General features: G+C 42.4%; 2 protein-coding genes across 4 annotated transcripts; both read right to left on the bottom strand.

The window, feature by feature from the left end:
* Positions 1-4,191: 4,191 nt before the first annotated feature.
* LOC127005403 (28S ribosomal protein S29, mitochondrial-like) lies at positions 4,192-12,247 on the bottom strand. Its single transcript, XM_050874217.1, has 9 exons — positions 12,171-12,247; positions 10,896-11,023; positions 9,910-10,123; positions 9,245-9,337; positions 8,568-8,704; positions 7,637-7,797; positions 6,460-6,601; positions 5,302-5,394; positions 4,192-4,530 (listed from the first exon to the last, which is right to left on the bottom strand). Exons 1-9 carry the CDS (start codon positions 12,214-12,216, stop codon positions 4,330-4,332), a joined length of 1,215 nt encoding a protein of 404 aa, XP_050730174.1. The 5' UTR covers positions 12,217-12,247; the 3' UTR covers positions 4,192-4,329.
* A 938-nt stretch (positions 12,248-13,185) lies between these two features.
* On the bottom strand, positions 13,186-24,912 carry LOC127005401 (probable ATP-dependent RNA helicase DDX27). Of its 3 annotated transcripts, none has more exons than XM_050874213.1 (15): positions 24,775-24,880; positions 24,343-24,470; positions 23,829-23,987; positions 22,787-22,969; positions 22,284-22,440; positions 21,833-22,020; positions 21,069-21,287; positions 19,810-19,995; positions 19,322-19,489; positions 17,058-17,210; positions 16,016-16,198; positions 15,122-15,299; positions 14,584-14,811; positions 14,023-14,229; positions 13,186-13,634 (listed from the first exon to the last, which is right to left on the bottom strand). In XM_050874213.1, exons 3-15 carry the CDS (start codon positions 23,979-23,981, stop codon positions 13,459-13,461), a joined length of 2,379 nt encoding a protein of 792 aa, XP_050730170.1. In that variant the 5' UTR covers positions 23,982-23,987; positions 24,343-24,470; positions 24,775-24,880; the 3' UTR covers positions 13,186-13,458. The 3 variants fall into 3 exon arrangements, with proteins under 3 accessions (XP_050730170.1, XP_050730172.1, XP_050730169.1); XM_050874215.1 differs by having other exon boundaries at positions 24,354-24,470; XM_050874212.1 differs by lacking the exon at positions 24,343-24,470 and having other exon boundaries at positions 24,775-24,912.
* Between the last annotated feature and the right edge of the window lie 74 nt (positions 24,913-24,986).

Below are 24,986 nucleotides of genomic sequence, written 5' to 3'. Positions count from 1 at the left end.
CTCTCATCTCCCTAATACATCTTGTTACCCTATTTCAAGAACGTACCAATTTTCCTCAACTTTCATCTTCCTAATCTGATATCTTGCAGTAACCCTATTTCAATGACATGCCAATTTCCCTTAGAAGTCTTTTTTCCCCCTTATATCAACATGTACTTGCATTATTTTCCCGTATAGCTATCCCCTGCCTTTCCTCCTAATATGTAAACTCTATTATCTACTAACTCTATGTCTACCCCCTGCTATTATCTGAACTCCATTGAAACCCTATTATGTGCCAATCTCAGTAATATATATAAGAACCCAGATCACTAATACATGGGCAGGTCTATATATATATCTATGAATCCCTTCCGACTTTATGATTTCTCCGTCTATACCCTAAGAACACTACATTGATATATGGCTAAGTGTGTGGCTGTCTGGAGTGTGAAGTCAGATTATTTAAATGTCGTATTAGTATTCATCAACAGTTAAATGGCTACTCGTTTTCGTTTTGTCGGGGAAATGGAAAAGAAAAGACCCTGTGAGTGGTGTGAGGGGTAGCGGACTTAACCCCTCCGCACGGATTTGCCCTTCACCGGTAGCCTGGTAACATATAGTCGCAGGTCTTTCTCTGCCTCTGTGGTGGAGAGTGGAGTGTTTCCCATGTGGTATTGGTGTGCTGGATATCTCCTCCCAACGTGCAGGATTTTACATTTTTCCTCATTGAATTGTAGCAGCCACTTTTTGTTCCATTCCTGTAGCTTGGTGAGGTATGACTGTAGGAAATCCATAGTCAAACGGTTAATTCATTAGTTTGTGTCTATCTCTCCTATCTCTCCCTCCTAGCTACCTCCCATTTCAATTGTCTTTCTTTTCTTCCCTTTTGTCTTCCTCCAATCTCCTACTCAGGTTGGCTTTTTAACCCCTTGGCTGCGTATTTCCTACAGCAAGACATCACCAAGCTACAGGAATGGAACAAAAAGTGGCTGCTACAATTCAATGAAGCAAAATGTAAATTCCTGCACGTTGGGACGGGATATCCAGCACACCAATACCACATGGGAAACACTCCACTATCCACCACAGAGGCAGAGAAAGACCTGGGAGTGTATGTTACCAGGCTACCAGTGAAGGCAAAATACATGCCAATTGCAGCGGACGGGTTAATTCTGGTTCTGGGATTGAGTTGGAAGGATTATTCACAGAGTTGAGGCGACATATTATGGTCAGCCGTAAAAAGCAATACAAAAACTAAACAACACCAACTCAGAACGAAAAAAAACTTGAAAAACGGATAAAAAAAGGACAAGTCAGCCACATTGTTGTTGATGAAGACTATATGCTGTTTAAATAACCATGCGTGTGTGTCTATATCATAACTTACACTCCATGAATAATGATAATGATAATGATGATGAATGAGTATTATTAAATGTCCCAGGTCTCATGTACGACTCACCGCGAGGCTTCGTAATGTTTTAATAGTGCAAAATGAACGCAGTATTACTCATTGAATCAACCCTTATGTATACACAGTTGCCAAATGTTTGTTATTTATATAGTGGTGAGAATTAAGTGACTTTTGGCTATATTTCAAGCTCTCCCTGACTCATTAATAGCGGAGATGATGTTTATATATAACCTGTTTGTGTGTGTGTGTGCATAATGACTATAATGCTGATGGTAAATAGCTACGTCATAACACCCATCTCTATAATAATTGCTGTACTGATAATAATAATCTTCTGAATGAGTTAAAATTTTCTCAATGGATGACACCTAACCTAACCTAACCTAACCATGAACTAGTATGTGTGTGTGTATGTATGTATGTATGTGCTCTTTAATATGTGTGTGTGTGTGTGTGTGTGTGTGTGTGTGTGTGTGTGTGTGTGTGTGTGTGTGTGAGCTATTTATTTTGTGTGTGTATGTATGACTCACAATGGATGACACCTAACCTAACCTAACCTAACCTATCCAAACCATGTGTGTGTGTGTGTGTGTGTGTGTGTGTGTGTGTGTGTGTGTGTGTGTGTGTGTGTGTGTGTGTGTGTGTGAGCTATTAATTTTGTGTATGTATGTATGACCTTTTTTTTCTGTGTGTGTGTGTGTGTGTGTGTCCAAGTCATCACTATCTACCACTAAGAGAAGCAATACTCACACCAGCCAGTCTCAAAACCATCACTCAGACATACAGTAACATGTTCGGAATATTCTGTCTACGTACGTGCGTGTGTGTGTGTGTGTGCGTGTCTCTGTGTTTCATTTTAATATTGAATGTAAACCCGACTTTTAAAATTTTATAAATACTGAGAAACACAAACCAGACAATGAGTGTTTGATTCTAACCTTCTTCCCCTAAACTACAGGAGCTGCAGGACTTAAAAGCATATTAAACGCCCCCTTGCTAAACCTGTACAGCCCACATAACCCATACAACTATCCTAACTAACAACCTATGGAACTATCCTAACACAACCTATACAACTATTCTAATTAACAACCTATACAACTTCAATTATATGTGTGTAGTGCTAGTGCAATGGTGTATCTAAAGTGTGGTTCGCAATTAGTTAGTATGTGATATGTGACATTTAACGAAGAATTATTTAGTGGTACGGCAGGTCTTAAAACACTGGAAGGCGCAGAGCAAAGTGAATTAAAATGGGTGAGAAGCAGATGGCCATATTTTTTTTTCTTTTCATTTTGTTTACGACGTTCAGGAGTTATTTAGTGGTACGGTAGGTCGTAAAACACTGGAAGGCGCAGATCAAAGTGAATTAAAATGGGTGAGAAGCAGATGGCCATATTTTTTTGTTCTTTTCATTTTGTTTACGACGTTCAGGAGTTATTTAGTGGCACGATAGGTCTTAAAACACTGGAAGGCGCAGAGCAAAGTGAATTAAAATGGATTAGAAGCAGATGGCCATATTTTTTTATTCTTTTCATTTTGTTTACGACGTTCAGGAATTATTTAGTGGTACGGCAGGTCTTAAAACACTGGAAGGCGCAGAGCAAAGTGAATTAAAATGGATTAGAAGCAGATGGCGATATTCTATTTTTTTTCTTTTCGATTTGTTTACAATGTTCAGCCTTCAGCGCCGGTAGGGTCTGATGATGAGGCTGTTGATTGGCCCGGCCCGTTAGCAGTGCAGGGAAGTAAAGTAATATATCGTCACCTTCGTAAACAAACCGCCTGAGTCATTCTTTTCTATTTTACAGGAAATCACAAAAGAACCGTCATTATTTCATTTGTCTTAAGATTTAGGCAGAAATATAAAGGCCAATTCTAGAACACTCAAACCCTGGATGATGAAGGCAGCTATATAAAAATGAGTGTCACATGTTGAAGAATTTATGTAAAAAACCTGGAAATCATTGAAAAATTACAATTATTTTCTGAGGGTGACGACATATCACCTGTTACCAACCCAAACACCAGCAGCACCCTCCAAACTGTTTATGCCTTTCTTGAATTCCCTGCACTTCACTCCCAATCACATTTTTCTTTGTTCTGGCCATGATAATACTAAACAAAAAATAGTAATAATGTCTTGGATGTTGTAAAATACTTGTATGACGTGCACAAAAAAAAAAAATTAGTGCTTGACTGCATAAACTTAGTCACAATACATATTACTTATTAGGGAGCGGTGAGTAGCGGGCTTTTTTTTCTCTGCACTCTTTTTGTTGCCCTTGAGCTGTCTCCTTTGCTGTTAAAAAAAGGGCAATAAACTGAGCTCTATCTATGTGTGTGTAGCATGTGTAATAAAGGTGGTCAAGTCCCGGAGTGTTTGCTGTGGCAGTGAGGAATGTGAGGAGCTTACTCGACAGTGTTTTTATGCTATGTTAATTTGTTCTCCTTTTCTTGCTCCTCCTTGAACTGTGGATGTGAAGATAATTAAAGCTGAGAACATCCATGAATTTGAAGGAAAGTTGAGCAAGAATGAAAATGGAGACAGGACAGCATGAACTAACCTCAAATCCACAACACACACACACACACACACACACACAGAGCATTGAGCTACGGAATAGACAGGAGGAGGAGGTGGTTTGTGTGAGAAACATTCATGATTTTAAGGAAAAGTTGGATAAGAATGGATATGGAGACGGGACAGCACGAGCGTATCTCTTTTCCTGTATGTCACAACTAGGTAAATACACACACACACACACACACACACACACAGAAAGAGTACTTCATCATTACTAGCATTTATTCACATAGTACTCTTGAGAATACATAACATATACACACATTAAAAAAAAAACTGTACAGAGAAAACACCACTACGGCCACACACCTGCCTGCCCTCCACACCTGTCCCACACCCGTTCTCGTTAGAGGGGCCGACAGACATCCGCGAGGAGGCGAGGGTTGTGCGCTGAGAGGGTCGCCAACTCTCTCCGCCCAATGTCCGAGCCAGCCATGGGGTTCTGCAGCCAGTGACGGTCCAGAAAGTAGTCGATGGCACTCCGCATCTCGACCTCATTGTAGTCATCAACAGGGATCGGCACGAAGGGATCAAGCGTCTCCCAACCCTAAGAGGAGGATCATAAAGGGTGTTGGATACTGTTTTTTGGTTCGTTTTTTTTTTTTTTTTTTTTTTTTTCTAACACTAAAAGAAGATAGTGTTAGATCCTGTACTATTTTATTTCGCTGTTGCAGGGATTGGCACGAAGGGATCAAGCGTCTCCCAACCCTAAGAGGAGGATCATAAAGGGTGTTGGATACTGTTTATTGGTTCTGTTGAAGTGTTAAATCCTGAGACAAAAGAATATAATGCTGATTTATTTTTCCTCAACTCTTAAAAGGAGGATAATAGAAGGTGTTAGATACTATACATTATTTCTGAAGGAGTACTGAATCGCCGAGACAAGGGATTTAATACCATGAGCAAGATAACAAGGAAAAAAAAGCATGATTTATTTTTCCTCAACTCTTAAAAGGAGGATAATAGAAGGTGTTAGATACTATACGTTATTTCTGAAGGAGCACTGAATCGCCGAGACAAGGGATCTAACACCATGAGCAAGATAACCAGAGAAAACAACACAGATACTCGTAATAATCGTCAGAACAAAATGATCAGAAAAAGACGAAGAGAGTAAGAGAATCAAGACACCTCTCCACCCCCCGAAATTGACCTTTCTTTTGTCTACTCTATATTATCGTTTGTTGTGGGAGCGGTGAGTAGCAGGCTTTTTTTTCTACAGTCTTTTTGTTGCCCTTGAGCCATCTCCTTTGTTGTAGAAAATAAATAAATAAATAAATAAATGAAAAATAAATGCAGGCATAAACGATATCCTTACCTTCTGGCGCAGGACGTAGCGAGGCAGGTGTGACTCCCTCCTTGCGGCCTCATTAGCGATTCTGTCTAAGGTGCCGAGCATTACACCGTTCTTCTGTTGAGTGAAAGAAGCAGAGAGTGAGAAAGTGTTAGGTCGATATAATAAGACACTTTCAGTTCCCGCATCAGCTAATTCTAAAGGTCATAGAGGGGGTCAATTGGGTTCTAATGAGTGTTTCTTTAGGTTCACAGCACAGAGGATGGGTCACACTACCACCAGGGCCATGAAACTACTCCTGGAAATGCCGAAAACTCAACACGCCATTCTTCTGTTGAGTGAAAAAAGCAGAGAGTGAGAAAGTGTTATTGATGTCTGAATTATAAGACACTTCCAGATCTCACATCAGCTGTTTCTAAAGGTCAAAGAAGGGATCAGTTGGGTTCTAATGAGTGTTTCTTCAGGTTCACGGCACAGAGGATGGGGCAAACTACCACCAGGGTCATAAAACTACTCCTGGAAATGCCCAAGACTCCTACGAATGCCTTGTCAAATATGTGAACTTGGGTGACGAGATCTTTAGTAATACAACCCCAAGTCCCATATATTTTCAAACATTCTGGAGCCTACACACCTTTCCTTTCTTCCTCCCTCCCTCCTCCAATCTCTCCAAAACTCCCAGCACTGTATCCTCCCCTGCTCTCTTCACATGTCCAAACCATCGGAGTCTTTCCCTTCTGAGCACCGTTTCCAGGTCCTCTACTCCACATCTGTTAGCTACATCTGCACTGGACACCCTGCCCTGCCACCTGATCCCCGCCATATACCTCAGCATTCTGCGATCACTTGCTCTCAATACCTCCATAAATTTTCTAGTTAGAGCCCAAGTTTCTGCTCCATACAACATCACTGATCTAATACATGCTTGGTACACCCCTGCTCTGCTCTTTAGAGGGATGCTACGATTCACAAGTAGACTAGCCACCTCCCTTCACTTTAACCACGCTGCCACCACTCTTGCCCTCACTGTCCTCTCCACTCCCGCCTCACAGTCCAGAAAATCTCCCAGATATCTTCTCCTATAATTCCTTCCCATTCTGTCTCTCTCTGGCATATGACCACTGATGTTTCTGCTCCGTACAACAGTAAAAATAAATGAATCCCTTAGTCTCCCCCGCTCACCCAGTCGCTGCCAAAGAGCTGCATGAAGGCCTGGAACAGTGTGAAGTGCTCCGGCCCGACGATGCTCCGGTCCTCTCGGCGATGACGGGTGACAGGCGAGAAGAAGGTGTTGATGCCGTCGATCACCACCGCCACCTTGCACCTGTTGGAGACAACGACGAGGTGGTGATGATGGTGGTGAGGGTGTGTTTAGTGGAGGAGAGAACAGGTATGAGGAGAAGGATTAGGAGGAGCTGAGAGAAAGAGAGAGAGAGAAAAAAATTGATATGTAAGCAGGAGAAACACATGGATTAGGAAGAGAGAGAGAGAGAGAGAGAGAGAGAGAGAGAGAGAGAGAGAGAGAGAGAGAGAGAGAGAGAAAGATTGATTTGTAAGAAGAACACAAGGATTAGGAACGGCAGAGAGTAAGAGAAAAAAAAATTGATAGATATGAACATAGAAAACACAGAAAAATAACACAAACACAAAAACACATAAGAAACAGATATGAGGAGGAGGATTAGAGAGTTAAGAAAGAGAGAAAATAACTAGAAATATATACGGAATTAACCACAAACAAAGGAAGGTGTAATAGTGCGTTAGGCAGAGAACAAGATATAGAACTAGACACAGACTAAACGACAGGTAGAGGTAAGTTGAACAGAAGGGGAACAGGTGTGAGAGGGATAATTAGCGTGCGTTAAGAGAGAGAGAGAAAAATAAATAGACAGAGACTCGTGTACAGAAAAAAAAAATAAAGAACGGAAATGGAAAAACACGTAGAGGTAATAATAGTAGTGTGTATAACTGGGGAAACACACACACACACACACACACACACACACATGAATCATCAATACTCAAAACAGCCTAAACACACATATAATAGGAGCTAAAAACATCCTTCTAAGCAAAATCGGACAAAAAAAAGCAGATAAGCGGAAACAGAACATCACAACCTTAACACAATTCCCACACACACACACATACACACACACACACACACGAACACACACACACACACTAGAATCATCAATACTCAAAACAGCCTAAACACACAAATAATAGAAGCTAAAAACATCCTTCTAAGCAAAATCGGACAAAAAAAAGCAGATAAGTGGAAACAGAACATCACAAACCTAACTCAAATCCAACACACACAAACACACGAACACACAACCCCTCCCCCCTCCCTTACCTGTCCTGGATGGCGTGCGTCTTGAGTTCGGAGACGAGGGCGAAGACGATATCCGTGGAGTAGCGAGCTCTTGCGATGCCCAGGTCCACCAGCTCCAGGAGGGGGATGTGAGGTGCCATGATCTCCCTCTTGGACCAAACGTACTCCTGCTGTGTCTCAAGCTGCGTGGTGCGAGGGAGTATGTGCTTTGTGCTTTATTTGTTAATCAACAGGGTATGTATTTAGTTATTGGGGATAGGTTACAGATAGATAGTTAGATTATTAGATAGATTTAGTTGTGTTTATTGTGTGTGTTGTGTCCATATGTGGGTGCAGACAGATGGTTATATACGTACAAAAGAGTGATTAGTTTAGTCTCCCCTTTCCTTTCTCCTCCACTTTTTGATACTCCTTTCCCAACACCATTTTTTTCCATTTAGTTATTGGGGATAGGTTAAAGATTGATAGTTAGATAGATGTAGTTGTGTCTATTGTGTGTATATGTGTGTACAGAGAGATGGATAGGTACAAAAAAGTGATTAGTTTTTTCCTCATAGCCTTGTCCTTTTCCTTTTTCTACTCCACTTTTTGATACTCCTTGCCCTCCATTTTTTTCCCTCTTCCCTTCCACTTTTTCATTCCCCTTTCCCGCTACTTATTTCCCTCTTTCCTTCCACTTTTTAATCCTCCTTTCCTGCCATTTATTTCCCTCGTCCCATCCACTTTTTAATCCTCCTTTCCCGCAACCCTTTTTCCCTTTTATCTTCACTCTCAGTCTTGAAGTGGCTAAGAGTATTCCATCTTCAACACTTTCCCTTCTACTTTCCCATCATCCACCGTCCCTTCCTCCCTTCCATTTTTCTTCCCTTCCTCCCTCCCTCCCTTCCATCTTTCCTCCCTCCCTTCCATCTTCCTTCCCTCCCTCCTTCCCTTCCTCCCTATCAACCCTCACCTTCAGGCTCTTGATAAGCTCCCCGTTCTCCGTCTTGAAGTGCTGCAGCCAGATCGTAGCGTCCAGGGGGTGGTTGTACTGGCCTGGGATGGTGGTAGAGGGCGCCACCTCCTTGAAGAAGCGCCTCCAGTTGGGTGCTGCACAGAAAGAAGGTGAAGGATAACCGTCAATAGGTAGCAATTTTGTATTTATTTTATTTTATTTTATTTTTTTCAGAGGAACAGTGAAGGTGGTGGAGGTGTCAAAGAGGAGCAGTGAGTTGCAGGCTTTTTTTTATTTGTTTCCTTTTTTTTATATGGCCTTGAACTGACTCCTTTGCTGTAAAAAAAATAAATAATAAATAAAAAATAAATAAAAATAAAAGATGCAAGAGGCAAGACTGAGATGGTACGAGCGTGTTATGAGACGAGACGGAGAAAGTGACGTGAGGAGGATACTGGAAATGGAAGTGCAGGAAAGAAGAAGGAGAGGAAGACCCAAGATGAGATGGAAGGAATGCACAGCAGCAGACATGAGAGAGAAGGGCCTGAACACCAACATGACGGGTGACAGAGGAACGTGGAGGCGGCTCATAAAAAACAGCGACTCCTTATAAAAACGGGGTAATAAGCTGGATTTTTTTTTCTTTTCTTTTTTTTAGCACACCATAAGAAGTAGTCATGGGCCCTTCCGCTCACCCCAGGGTATGTGGACGAGTAGCCACCCGGACTCGGCCAGGTAGTGAGCGGTGTGTGCCAGGCTTAGAGTCTTGCCACACCCGTCACGACCGTCTGTGCTGTGGCTAAGGAACAACAATCATAACAAAGGCAATACCGGCAACATCACAAGTAATAAATATGATAATACAGAATACCAATACAGAACAAAAAGAAAAAGAAACAAAACAGAATACCAATGAGCACAAGAGTTTTCTGTACAATGGCAACAATAATAACACTTCAAGATCTCTCATTAAGTATGTATTTATATTATGATTCACAGTGATATAAAAATAACTATCTCAAAATAAAAGTAATTGAAGAACTAGACAATGGAGAGTATAAATTAAATAAAGAAAAGAGATGATAATATTATATACAGTATATCTTCCTCTGAATGAACTCAAATAATAATAATAATAATAATAATAATAAAAATAATAAAAGTATTAATGGTAAGAAGTAGATAAAAAGAAGAGGAAGAAGAAGAAAAAGAGGAAGAGGAGGCAGAAGAACAAGAAGAAGGAAAAGTAGAAGCAATAAAATCAAAGAAAATAATTACAAAAAAAATAAAAAATAAAAAACACTATCACAAATTTCCCTCCACAAAAAAACACACAAAACACAAACACAAAAAAGGATACAGAAGAAGAGCTTGTTGGGCGGCAGGGACAGGTCACAGCGGCGGATGAGGTCAATGGCGGTGAGGGCCGGCTCCCGCACCATAAGGCAGGTCTCGGCGAAGGTCTGGCAGAGGCTCGTATACTCCTTCTTGAGGCCGCCATACGAGAAGAGCTGCCTCACTATCTCTGGCGGCATTGTGTACCAGAGGCCAAGCTGCTGGGCGGTGTGCTGTGCCTAGGGGGGGTGGGGATGGGGAGAGAAGGGAGTGTTAGGGGGTATGGTGGTGGTGGTGGTGGTGGTAGTGAAAAAGAAGGAAGAGAAGGAGGAGGAGGAAGAGGAGGACAAAGAGGAAGAAGTGGAAGAACAGAGAGAAGAGGAGAATGACAGGGATAAGTATAACAAATAAATATATGTAAGTCAATAAGAAAAAGGAAAGGAGGGAGAGAAGAAAGAGGAGAAGGAGGAGAAGGAAGACAGGGAGAGGTAGGGTGTGTTAGGAGGTATGGTGGTGGTGGTGGAGGTGAAGGTGATTGGATGAAAATGGTGATGTAGAGAGATGGTGGTAATGAAAGAGGAGGAGGAGGTGATGGGATGATGATGGTGAGGTGGTGTTGGTGGTGGTGAAGAAAGAAGAAGAAGAAGAAGAAGAAGAAGAAGAAGAAGAAGAAGAAGAAGAAGAAGAAGAGGAGGAGGAGGAGGAGGAGGAGGAGGAAGACAGGAGACAATGTGATAAAATAAATAAATAAAAATCAAGGAAAACAAGGAAAAAGGGGAAAAAGAGTAGAGAAGAAGAGGAAAATAACAAACATGTAGATAGTTTTGTGATCCTGGTAAGTTAAATAAAAATAAAGATAAAATAATGCTTCAATAACACTCAATAATGCTTCAAGAATAAAATTTATACACTACAAAATCTGCTGACATCACTTTTTTTTTTTACATTAGAGGACACAGCTCAAGGGAAAAAAAAAAAAAAACAATAATGAAAAAAAAAGACCGCACTTACTGGGCTGGTGATTGGGGTGCGGGGGGCAGTAGGTCTTGGGGGGGCCACGGCAGCCTCGGCACTGTTCCACCGCCGGCCCCAGGAGGCACTTGCTGCAGGGCCACAGTGCCAGCCAAGCCCACTGTGGCCTGACAATATGAAACAACATACTTAAGAAATGCTGAACAATTTATATATACTACCATAAATAAGTTGCTACCGTACTCAAACTATAAAAAAAATAACCCATGAGATCTTTGCACTGAAGTATGATATAGCTTATGATCACAAAATAGGATATAAATTGGTTTCATTGAGGGCCCCATACCTCGATTCCTACCTCACAATTTTCTCAATGCACTGCTTAAGGAGATAGAAGAAATAAAGAACTGCTCAATGGGAAAGTAAAATTGTAACAGTTTAAACTCGTATCAAGGAAAGAGAAACGTCAATTTTTTTCCACGATTTCATTTCTTTACGAGGTCTTTTTTCCCGTTTTTTCAATTCCAATTTTTTTATCCACCATTACGTTTATATCAGAAGTTCATTTTTTCCACCATTTCACATTTTTACAGTCTTTTTTCCCACCTTTTCAATTTTTTACAAGTACAATTTTTTACACCATTACATTTACATAAAAAGTTAATTACCACCAGTGCCCGGCAACAACAAACATCATACCTACTTAATTTACTCAGTCTTATCTAGAGTCAAGTACTGCTGTGAGACGGGGAACAATCCAAAATAATACCCCCTCATCAATATGGACACCAGGAATAGATACAGAGGTGGATCGCCGCGACTGTGACAAGACTGAGTAAACCTTGTAAGTAAAAGTCATTCTCTTCCTTCCCGCAGCCCAGCATCTCCGTAAAGTAAACTAGGTAAGTAAACGTCACTTTCTTCCTTCCCGCAGCCCAGCATCTCCGTAAAATAAACTAGTTAAGTAAACGTCATTCTCTTCCTTCCCGCAGCCCAGCATCTCCGTAAAATAAACTAGGTAAGTAAACGTCATTCTCTTCCTTCCCGCAGCCCAGCATCTCCGTAAAATAAACTAGGTAAGTAAACGTCATTCTCTTCCTTCCCGCAGCCCAGCATCTCCGTAAAATAAATTAGGTAAGTAAACGTCATTCTCTTCCATCCCGCAGCCCAGCATCTTCCGCCCTCACACCGGCGCATCATAACACAGCCACAGGGGTAAGTATTCCAGCCATAACACATTTCTCAGCCTCCCCTTGTAGCTTAACCATAATAAATATCATAATAGTACACAAAGCTCCATTAATTCATACATACCGAGGCCTCGCAACAAAAGCATCGCCCGCCTCGCCGAAGGAGCCATGCCGGAGATGTAAACAAATAGCAACTACGAGCCTATCACTATCAGTTTTAATTTATTTTTTCTTCAGTTTTTTATTTATATTTCCTCTACCTTTATTTAGTTATCTTTCTGTACAGTCTTATTTACTTGTTTATTTATTTGTTTTCTTCAGCTTTTTCTGCATTTCTCCGTTTTTTTTTTCTGAATATCTATGTCTATGTATTCTCTCTCCCTCTTTGAATATCTATGTAAATCTCTCTCTCATTCTCTCTCGTGTATTTCCTCTCTCTCTCTTATAACCAAACTTTGCATGGAAATTCATATCATAATTTTTTACTAATTTATTCATGCCATTATCAACACATCCATAACAAATTATAGGATACGCAAATGACCCAAAGTAATAATAACAATAATAATAATAATAATAATAATAATAATAATAATAATAATAATAATCATGATAAAGCATATGATGAAAAACTAATATAAACAAATTAAAACTACATAGAAATATAATGAAAAAAAAAACATTGAAAACAGTAAAAAGAAAAGGAGGAGAAGGAGGAGGAGAAGGAAGAATAAGAAGCTTGAAAAAAAAAAAAAAAAAAATAAGCATAACCTCCATATATTTTTCTTCTGAAGGTTCAATCTTTCTCTATTATTATTATTATTATTATTATTATTATTATCAACAACTTCAACATTTTTTTCACAATTTCTGAGACATAAAAAACAAACATTACTCTTTATATAGCAGTAGTAGTGGTAGTAGTAGTAGTAGTAGTAGTAGTAGTAGTAGTAGTAGTAGTAGTAGTAGTTGTAATTTCACTAACTACTTCTTTCCCTTCGTAACTTCTCAAACTTCTTTTTCTTCCTCCTTGTAACTTCACTAACTTCTTTTTCTTCCTCTTCAAAACTTCTCTAATGACTAACTAACACTAACTACTAACTCTACTTTTTCTTCCTCTTTGTAACTTCTTTAACTTCTTCATAACTTCCTTAACTTCTACCTCTCCGTAACTTTTCAAACTACTTCTACCTCTTCAAATCTTCTCTAGCTACTAAATCTACATCCTCCTCTTCATAACTTCACTAACTTCTTCCTCCTCTTCGTAACTTTGCAAACTTCTTCTTTCTTCTTCCTCTTCAAAACTTCTCTAAATACCAACTCCACTTCTTCTTCCTCTTCAAAACCTCACAAACTACTTCTCCCTCCTCTTCGTAACTTCCTAACTTCTTCCTCCTCCGCCTCTATCTCCTCTACTTCTTCCTCTTCGGTTTAAACTTCTGCCCTGGGTTTTTATTCTCAAAAGCATCGCGGCGCTCGTGGAAGGACGGGCCGGCACGGAACTTCTTGACGGACCTCCTGTCAGTGCGCGTCAGCTCTTGGTCGAAGGAGGACCCCTGCCCCTTCTTCCTCTTCTTGCCTCTGCCTTCTGTTGGGGGGAGAAGGATGGGAGTGAGGGAGGGAGTGAGGGAGAGAGGGAGGAAGGGAATGATAGAGGGGGTAAGAATAGTGGTAGTAGTAGTAGTAGTAGTAGTAGTAGTTTGATATCTCTGGAGGAAGAAAGGAAGGAAGGAAGGGAAGGAAGGAAGGAAGGAAGGAAGGAAGGAAGGAAGGAAGGAAGGAAGGAAGGAAGAAAGAAAGAAAGGAAGAAAAGAAGGAAGGAAGGAAGGCAGGCTGTTTCTTGTTTCCCTTCCTGTATCTATCATTTCATTTATTTATTTCTATTAATTACTTATTTTTGAGCTGTCTTCTTACCAACAAAATAAACAAATAAATAAAATAAACAATGATAAACAGAACTCTACAATCACACCCACCCCCACCAGGCCGCGACACAGGCACATCATCGTCGTCCTTGAGAGCCAGCCGCTGGGGTCGGGAGTCACGCTTGGCCTGCCGCTGCGACCACCCCACTTCCCCTCGCACCCGCCGCTCCTCTGGGTCCTCGGCATCCCTGCGCTTCTTCATCCTGCGCTTGGCTTTCTCGAAGGTAGCTTTGGCCTTGCCCTTCAGTGCCCGCTTCTCTGGGGGGGGGAGGAGGAGGAGGAAGAGGAGATAGAATTAATTAATCTTCACATATAAAAACATGTAAATAAAACAGGAAATTAAGGAAAAAGAACATAAGGAAAGTAAGAAAAAGGAGGAGGAGGAGGAGGAGGTAGAATTAATTAATCTTCACATACAAAAACTAAGTAAATAAAAATAAGGAAAGCAAGAAAAAGGAGGAGGAGGAGGAGAAGGAGGAGGAGGAAGTAATTGGAGGAGGAGGAAGAATCAATCAATCTCCCCTTACAAAAAACAAACAAAACAGGAAATTAAGAAAAACAACATCGGGAAAGCAAAAAAAAACACCACAATCCGAGACCCCAAACACTCACTGGTCTTCGTCTTGATCTCCTCGTCGGTCTGGAACCACGTGCGCTGGGCCTGGGCGGGGCGGGCGGCATCCTCGTCGTCCAAGTTCCCCCCCGCCTGCAGTCGCTTCTCCATGCTGCGGATGCTCTGCTCCATGGACGCCAGCTGCTTCTCCTGCTGCTCCTCCTGCAGAACGCGCTTGACGGCCGGACGCAGGCGCTCAACTTTGGCGATATACTTGGCCATGACGTCTGTGGTGGTGGGTGGTGGTGAGGGTGGTGGGGGTGGTGACGGTGGTAGTGTGTGTGGTGGTGGTGGTGGTAGTAGTAGTAGTAGTAGTAGTAGTAGTAGTAGTAGTAGTAGTAGTGGTGTTAGTAGTGGTGGTGGTATGATCCCAGTGATAGAGATGGTTAACACACACACACACACACACACACACACACACACACACACACACACACACACACACACACCATGAATTCCAACACTAAATAATAACACTAATAAAATAACTAACAACTAAAACAAATAAAAAATACACATGCACACACGCACACACACCTTTATTCAAGACGCGTTCAAACATGGCACTGCGAGAGTACTTCTTGATTTCCTTCAGCATCGGAAACTCCTTCTCGCTGGCCAGGCTGATGGATCGCCCGCAGTGGCCCGCCCTCGCCGTGCGCCCGACGCGATGCACGTAGCGAGTGTACCGAGAGGGCAGCGTGTAGTTGATGACCTATGAGAGTGAGCGAGAGAGAGCGGAAGCGACCTCAATTTTGGTGAAAAGTTAAGAGATCACGTTAATTTTTCTTTCATTCCCTGTTTTCTCTTTCTCCTCCTCCTCCTTCCCCCTCTACTTCTGCTCCTCTTAACCCCTTGGATGTGGATTTCCTACAAGAAGACATCACCAAGCTACAGGAGTGGAATAACAAGTGGCTGCTACAATTCAATGAAGGAAAATGTAAAGTCCTGCACCTTGGGAGGGGATATCCAGCACACCAATACCACATGGGAAACACTCCACTATCCACCACAGAGGCAGAGAAAGACCTGGGAGTGTATGTTACCAGGCTACCAGTGAAGGATATCCAGCACACCAATACCACATGGGAAACACTCCACTATCCACCACAGAGGCAGAGAAAGACCTGGGAGTGTATGTTACCAGGCTACCAGTGAAGGGATATCCAGAACACCAATACCACATGGGAAACACTCCACTATCCACCACAGAGGCAGAGAAAGACCTGGGAGTGTATGTTACCAGGCTACCAGTGAAGGACAAATCCGTGCCAATCGCAGCGGACGGGTTAAAAATTAGTATATACAGCACATTTAGCAAGACTCATTTTTTTTCCCCCCATCTCTCAACACTAGTATATATTTCGTAAGTAACCCTCGGCATCCCTCCCTACCCATCTTCTATCCACCTCTCTCATCTATCCAACTCACCGTCCTCACTCCCTTGATGTCGAGGCCTCGCGCCGCCACGTCCGTCGCGATCAGAATGTCAATTTCCTGGTCCCGGAACTTCTTGAGAGCCAGGAGTCGGTCGGTCTGCTTGAGGTTGCCGTGCAGCTCGCCAGACTTGATGCCGAGGAGACCGAGCAGGATGGTGAGGTGGTGGGCTTGGAGCTGTGGGGTGGGGGGAAGAGAGGGTGGAGTTAACCCCTTGACTGTGGATTTCCTACAAGAAGGCATCACCAAGCTACAGGAATGGAACAAACCTTGGCTATTTACTCAATGGAGATGAGAATAGGAATAAGAATTAAAGGAGGAAGGAGGAAAAGGACAGATTATAGGAAGCTAATGTATGCAGGGAATCTCATCATTGCTAAAGATTAAAACCCCTCGGCTGCAGATTTCCAACCAGAAGATTTTTTTTTTCTACATCTATGCCTATAGTGCCGGTAGGCTTGCTTGAGGGGCCTGGATGGTGTTTGGCCCCAGTTCGTTATGGCGCAGGCAAGTGTTTATAGTGGCGCCATCTTCTCTTGGCTACAGGAATGGAACAAAAAGTGGCTGCTACAACTCACTGAAGGAAAATGTAAAGTCCTGCACCTTGGGAGGGGATATCCAGCACACCAATACCACATGGGGAAACACTCCACTATCCACCACAGAGGCAGAGAAAGACCTGGGAGTATCTTTCCTTTCTTTTCCTTTCCTTTCCTTCTTTCCATTTCTTCATTTGCATTCCCATCCATTCCTTCCTCCTTCTTCCTTTCCCTTCTTTCTTCTTTCCTTTCTCTTTCTTTTTTCCATTTCTTTATTTGCTTTCCCATCCATCCCTTCCTTTTCCTTCCTCCCCTTTCCTTTCCCTTTCCCTTCCTTCTTCTTTCCTTTCCCTCTTTCCGTATATATGTTACCAGCCGACCAGTGAAGGCCAAATCTTTTTCCCATCTCTCAACACTAGTATATATTTCGTAAGTAACCCTCGTCATCCCTCCCTCCCTCATCTTCAATCCACCCTACAAGCGGGCGTCCCCCTCACCTTGGTCTCCACAAACACCATACAGTTCTGGCGGAAGGACCGGGACACCAGGTATGCCAGGGCTGCCTCCCGCTGCCCGTCGATGCTCCTGCGCAGCCGAATGAACTCCTGCCGAAGATTCTGGGCGACGTCGGTGTTCTCATTGACGAAGACCTGTGGAGAAGCAAGGGAGGGTAATGTTTGTATACTAGGGTCTTTGTGATACTTATTCTTTGTCTTTTGTTTATTTTCAAAAGTGCTATGTGGGTTAATTTTGGTTTTGTTTTAAGAAGTGGTTTGTGTGTGCCTTCTCTCATTGTGCCCTTTTAGTTTAATCTTTCTCTCCTTCTCTCTCTATTTATATCTTCTGCAGGATAAAGAGAAGTAGTAAGAAGGGAAAGAGAGAAGCAGAGGGCAATATGTAAAGAGAAAGGGAGGAAAAGGTTGGAAAGTTTGGTTTAGTCGGCGCAACATCTGTGGTCATATGCTGGAGAGAGACAGAAGGGGAAGGAATAATAGGAGAAGGGAACAGACCCCAGGAGACGGGACACAACCCCCGATTAATACCTGGTACCCATTCACTGCTGGGTGGACAGGGGCGTAGGGTATCGGAAAAGCCACCCAAATTTTTCCACTCCGCCCGGGAAGGGAAAGAGAGAAGCAGAGGGCAATATGTAAAGAGAAAGAGGGGAAGAAGAGGAGAAGGAACTAGAGGAAGAAAAGGAGTGGAACAAAAAGTGGACCTGCGGAGAGACGGGTGGCGGAAATTGAAAGGGGGTAGAGCAGGATTGTATTATTAACCTGGTAGCAGCGACGGGCCAAATTTGTGGCTTTACCGTGTAGCAGCGACGGGACAAATTTCTACCATGATATAAACCTACCAAAATAGCTGATGCATAAACTGATCACATATGCGTTGATATATATTATGAAATGTTTGCGTGAGTGATGATTCTTTCTCATTATTTTACTTAGAGGGGCCTTTAACCTAACCTAACCTAACCTAACCTTTAACCTAACCTAACCTAACCTAACCTTTAACCTAACCTAACCTTTAACCTAACCTAACCTAACCTTTAACCTAACCTAACCTTTAACCTAACCTAACCTAACCTTTAACCTAACCTAACCTAACCTAACCTTTAACCTAACCTAACCTAACCTAACCTTTAACCTAACCTAACCTAACCTAACCTTTAACCTAACCTAACCTGAAAAACATGACCCCCACAGCTACTGGGTTAAGGTGTTGCGGAACCTATTTCTGCTTGTTTTCCTGTGTGTTTGTAGAAGTATGAAGTTTGTGTGTGTTTTTGTGATGTGAATTTGTATATTTTAAAGAATATAAGAACGTAAGAAATGGCTATGGACCGCGTGGGAGAGCTATCTCCCGTCAACCCCCCATAGGGAGAAAATGGACGTTAAGCGATGATGATGATGATGATGATGATGATGTAAGGAGGAATATAAGAACGTAAGAAATGGCTATGGACCGGCAACAGTGGAGGCTCATATCCCGTCCAACCCCACCATAGGGAAGAAATGGATGTTAAACGATGATGATGATGATGATGATGTAAGGAGTCTGCATGAGGCCAGTAAGTGTTTAAAATTTGTATATTTTAAGGAATATGAGAACGTAAGAAATGGCTATGGACCGGCAACAGTGGAGGAGGCTCATATCCCGTCCAACCCCACCATAGGGAAGAAATGGACGCTAAACGATGATGATGATGATGATGATGATGTAAGGAGTCTGCATGAGGCCAGTAAGTGTTTAGAATTTGTATAGTTTTAGGAATATAAGAACGTAAGGAGTCTGCAAGAGGCCAGCAAGTGTTTAGAAGTTGTGAAGTAGATTTGTTTTTTCTGCTTTGAGAGAGAAAGGAAATAGAAGAGAAAGATAAGAAAAGAGAGAAAGAGGAAAAGCAAGAGATGATGTAAAAATAAAAATAATAATAATAACAATAATAATAAGAAGAAGAAGAGAAAAAGAAAGGCAGAATCATCTAATGTAGAACAAGAAGGACAAGAAAAAAAATATAGCTAAAAAAAAAAGAATAAGCAAAGAAAAAATGAGAAAAAAATGAAGAAAAAAAGAAAAAAAATAATCACCAACCAAGAAAAACAAAAAACAAGAAAAAGAAGAGAGAGAGAGAGAGAGAGAGAGAGAGAGAGAGAGAGAGAGAGAGAGAGAGAGAGAGAAAAAAAAAAAAAAGATAAATACATAAAAAAAAAAAAAGCCAGTCCCTTCCCCCTTAGGACTCCATCCCTCCTCTACTCACCTTCACGGGATTCTTGAGGGACACCATGGCCAGCTCCTTCACCTGCGAGGTCATGGTGGCAGAGAAGAGCATGGTCTGACGGTTACTGGCGCACTGCTTGATAATCTCCTTCATCTGGTCCTCAAAGCTGTCGTCCAGCATCCGATCTGCCTCGTCCAGCACTAGAATCTATGGGAGAGAGATGGGTGGAGTGTTTTATTAGTCTTTCTTTTTCTTTTGCTTGTAAAAGGGAGAGGGTGCATTTTATAATCTTTTTGGTATTCTTTCTTTCTTTCTCTCTTTCTCTTTCGCTGGGAGGAGAAAGAGAGAGAGAATGTTATAATGTTTCTCTCTCTCTCTCTCTCTCTCTCTCTCTCTCTCTCTCTCTCTCTCTCTCTCTCTCTCTCTAACCAGTAAACAAATAACAACAGCACAAACACCATTATCACAAAACCATAACATACCATACAGTAATCTCCCTCTCTCCCTTTCCCTCCCCTTCCACTCACCTCAATACTCTCCAAGTTAAAAGTTGGCGTGTTGAGGGTGTGGTCGATGAGCCTGCCGGGCGTGGCGATGACAATGTCCGGGATCCTCTTGAGGGCGGCGACTTGGGTGGTGAGGTCCAGCCCCCCCACCGATAAGGCGATCTCAATGTGGGAGTACTTCGAGAGCTCCTTGGAGACTTGGAATACCTTGAGGGAGATGTGTTTGGGGATTAATCATATGCTTAGTGTACAGAGAGGTAGGACATATCTGTTATTTGGGAGGAAAGAGAGTTGGAAAGTTTCGTTTAGTCGGCGCAACATCTGTGGTCATATGCTGGAGAGAGACAGAAGGGGAAGGAATTACAGAAGTTATTTGGGAGATGTTCTGGACTGTGAGGCAGGAGTGGAGAGGACAGTGAGAGCGTGGTTAAAGTGGAGGGAGGTGGCTAGTCTACTTGTGAATCGTAGCGTCCCCCTAAAGAGCAGAGCAGGGGTGTACCAAGCATGTATTAGATCAGTGATGTTGTATGGAGCAGAAACTTGGGCTCTAACTAGGAAATTTATGGAGGTATTGAGAGCAAGTGATCGCAGAATGCTGAGGTATATGGCGGGGATCAGGTGGCAAGGCAGGGTGTCCAGTGCAGATGTAGCTAACAGATGTGGAGTAGAGGACCTGGAAACAGTGCTCAGAAGGGAAAGACTCCGATGGTTTGGACATGTGAAGAGAGAGAAAACCAAGACGTAGTATGAAGGGGGAAAGAGATACTCAGAGGGCAATACGTAGAGAGAAAGGGAGGAAGAAGAGGAAAAAGAGAAAGAAATGGAAGCGAGCGGAAAAACGAAACTAAACGAAGGGAGAGAGAGAGGAACCGAGGGCAATAGATAGAGGGAAAGGGATAAAGAGGAGAAAGAAGAGGAAAGGAAATCGAAACTAAACAAAGGGAAAGAGAGAAACAGGATAATACGTAGAGAAAAGGAGGAAGAAGAGGAAGAAGAGGAAAGAAAAACAGAAGCGAGGGGAAAAACGAAACGTAAACGAAGCGAAAGAGAGAGAAACAGAGAGCAATACGTAGAGAAAGAAGAAGAAGAGGAGGAAGAAAACCATAACAAAAGGGGTAACCAAAGAAAAAAAAACAAAGTGGGAGAGAAAAAAAAGGTCGCCGAACGAAGGACGTAGAAAAAACAAACAAACACACACACACACACACACAAAAAAAAAAAATAATAATAATAATAATAATAATAATAATAAAAAAAAAAAAAAAATCAAAGCTACCCACCTGTACGCCCAGCTCCCTCGTCGGCACCAGCACCAAGACCCTCGTGACCACATCATCGTGCGGCTTATACAAGAGGCGCTCCAGTATGGGCAACATGTACGCGGCAGTCTTCCCCGTACCAGTCGCCGCGCACCCACACACATCCCGCCCCTGCAGCGCCACAGGAATGGTCGCAGCCTGGATTGGGGTCGGCCTGTCGTACCCCAAGCTGTCGATGGCCTGTGGGGTGGAGGGTGAGGGTGCGTTGTTTGTTTAAGGGGGGTGAGAGGGATGTTTTCGTGTTTTTTTTTTGTGTGTGTGTTGATGAGATTGCGTTGCGTTTTCCTGCATTTTCTTTTCTTTTTTCCTCTTTATACTCCTCCTATTTATCCTGCTCCTCTTCCTTCCCCTTCTCCACCTTCTGCTTACTCCTCTTCCTCCTCCTCCTCTTCCATTTCTGTCTTCTCATTCTCTTCTTCCACCTTCTCTCCCTTCCCTTTCTCCTCCACCTTCTGCTTACTCTTCCTCCTCCTCCTCATACTCATACTCCATTTCTGTCCTCTCTTTCTCCTCCTCCTTCCCTTTCTCTTCCTACTTCTTCTTCTTCTTCTTCTTCTTCTTCTTCTTCTTCTTCTTCTTCTTCTTCTTCTGCTTCTCCTCCTCCTCCTCCACCTCCACTTATTTTTGCTCCTCCATATTTATCCTTTTCCTTCCCTTTCTTTTCCTCCTCCTCCTCCTCCTCCTCCTCCTCATCATCATCATCCTCAACACCACCCGGGACTGACCTTAAGGAGAGAGCGGGAAAAGTTCATCTCCAGGAAGGTCGCGTCAGCTTGGCACGGCGGCGCGTCCTCGAAGAACTTGGCGTCGTTCTCCTCGCGCTGCATCTCCTTCAGGGACTTCTTGACCTTGGCGGGACGGTCCTTGCGCCGCTCCTTCCTGCGAATCTCGGCCTCTTGCTGCCTCAGGACGTCTGCAGGATGTTGTTGAAGGATTTTTTATTTTTTATTTATTTTTTTTTTTTTGTTGATTTCTTGCTGTTTTTTTCCCTTTTAGTTTTAGAGTTTTTTTTTGTAGTAGTAGTAGTAGTAGTAGTAGTTGTAGTAGTGGAATTATTATCAAGTAGTAGTAGTAGTAGTAGTAGATAGTAAAATATTAGTAGTTGTATTCATCACCCTTATTATTATTATTATTATTATTATTATTATTATTATTGCACAAGGGACTCTTACTTACCCTTGGCAGTTGGGTCAGGCATAAATTCTCCATCTGAGTTCTCTGCCTCTTCCTCCTCTTCTTCCTCCTCCTCCTCTTCCGAGTCCAGGTCAGAATCCTCCTCCGTCTTCACCTCCACCTCCTCTCCATTCTTAGATGCTTCCTGCTCCTTCTTTTTCTGCAAATATATAATCATTTTTTTTTTGGTCACTTCTTTCAGGAAATATATGAGTTCCTTCCATTCTCTCTCTCTCTCTCTCTCTCTCTCTCTCTCTCTCTCATACTTAAGTGAGAAATTGCTTGGAGTAATGTATATTCAATTTCTACTTCATTTTCTTTTAGTTAATTTAGCATTGTCTACTATAAGCGTCTCTCTCTCTCTCTCTCTCTCTCTCTCTCTCTCTCTCTCTCTCTCTCTCTCTCTCTCTCATATTTCATTCTCTTCACTTTTCTTTCGTTTTCTTTCCTTATTAACTCTGTCCCTATATAAAGACAATGACCTCTTCACTTCTTGTCAATAATACCTTTCTCTTCTCTTTCTCCTCGAGTCGGACCCGTGCGATGGTCTCACTCAGGTTGATGCTCCGTTTGGGCTTGAGGTACTTGAGCACGTCGTCCCAGGTGTCGCGCTGGTAGTCCGCCACCGAGGACACGAAGCTGAAGTCTTTGTAGAACTCCGACTCCCCGGCCTCGCGTCGCAGCTGGATCTGAAGGTGGAAATAATAATAAAAAAAAGGATTAGTATTGGATCGGGCATGATGGAGGAGGATCACACCATGTTCGACCTCAAGAATGATAGGAAGATGAACGATAAATGAAAACGAAGAAGAAGAAGAAGACAAAGAAGAAGGAGTAAGAGAACAAGACAGAAGAGGAGGAAAAATAAAGAGAAGCAGAAGGAGAAGTGGATTGGATATAGCCTATAGCTAAAAGAACATTACGGGCGCTCTTTCAATTCTATAAGTATATGAAATGTGTGTATAAGGGCCGCTTTCCACGTGAAACTGGCCTATGGGTAGTGGTGGCTGCAGAGGAAATGAGAGGTGTTGAGAGTGTGTGCCAAGGTGCGGAGCTAGGCTAACCCCGCAGCCGCCACTGGTAACAATCAAAACGAACAAAATGACCGTGAAAGCAGCCCTAAATCTATGTTCTACTCTATAAGTGTTAAATGTATTCTATTCTCTTTAATGGGAGCAGTACTTGTGGGCTTTTTAGTTATCTTGTTTGCCTTCGAAATGCTTCCTTTACTGTAAAAAAATCATATAAAATGTATGTATAAATATGAATACAAATGACAATCAACTGGCATGTTTAACCGAAGAAAAGTCAAAAGAAATTCATAATGCTTCCACTTGGTCAAAATTCCAAAGTGTTTGAAGGTGATAGTAATACAGAAAATCAAAATCAGCAAAAGAAGACATAATTGCTATATCTTAAACTTGACATCAACTCACTTCAACTTCATGACCCATTTCCCCCCATAGTTAATCAATTGCTAGTGTTTTCCCTCTTAACAGCTGGTCTATATATACAAGACATGATAACACAAACTTCCCATCAACTCACTTCCTCTCCATCCTCCGACTCCGAGCCCGAGAAATTATCCACCTCATCCTCAGACTCTATCGTGCCGGGGCCTGTGTCAACACTCTCAGGGGGCTGCAGGTTGAGGGGGGCAGCCTGGAACACCTCCGTCTCCCCTTCCAGCTCCTGCACCATTGTTACCTGCAGGAAAGATAATGTGTTAGGTTAGGTTAGGTAAAGTGGCAGTCTGCTAATCATCAAGAAAGTGCTGAACTCACTTATTCACTAAATCCTACGACTTTACAAACATGAGGATTGAGGACAACTATTGGTTCTAATATTACTGTTATAATGTTGGCGGCCGGTAAAACAAGAGAAGTATAACAGTGTGTGAGACCTTGGAAAGGTTATTATTCTTGTGAGGGCAATATTGAAGGTGCGTAGTGAATATGTGACTTATTTCTGCGAGGAAGTATTTTTCGATACACCGGCTGGACCACCGCTAGAGGAGGCTATGCTTTTGTGAACATTATCCCATAATACAACTCATACTTACCACCAACTCACTTAATCACCTCCTTCCTCTTAGATCCTCAGTGTTAAAGGTGATACTCAGACCCAAAACGCCCGTGAAGCAAGACTAAACATCAGAAAATATGCGTTCCCCAACAGGGTTGTAAACAGCTGGAATAATTTGCCAGAGTGTGATTAGTTCAGGAACTGTGGAGACATTTGAGAGGAAATTAAATAAGTTTTGGAAAAATCACGAACAGAAATTTCATTATAAAGCTCCACTAGTGTCCACCGCTACACATGACCACAACATAGAATTAGTTACGGCCAATGAACTGGAGTCACAGGCGTAAACCTCTTCCAGAACGTCATCTGTTAGCATCTGTGAGTGTTCCTCTTATCCCACACACACCCTGGTCTCCGGTCCGTGTATTGCGGCTCAAATATTTCACTGCCGTCCTTAAATAACACTTACCTGAAGGACAAAGAGCCGGCCGTGGAATAATTATCACCTCCCTAACACCTGTAAACACTAAACATGAAGAACACGTGGATGGCTGCCTCGCGGGACCTAGCCGCTGGATGTAAACAAACGCGTCTTTCTAACGGGTGGACAAATCGTGTATATCTTTATGATCGAAAGAAAGAGAAACCAGCCCCCTAAAAAATGTTAATAAAGTCCACCCT

Source organism: Eriocheir sinensis, chromosome 30 (assembly GCF_024679095.1).
Source record: "Eriocheir sinensis breed Jianghai 21 chromosome 30, ASM2467909v1, whole genome shotgun sequence".
NCBI lineage: Eukaryota > Metazoa > Arthropoda > Malacostraca > Decapoda > Varunidae > Eriocheir > Eriocheir sinensis.
Note: the sequence above shows the minus strand (reverse complement) of the source record. Positions and strands in the feature narration are given on the sequence as shown.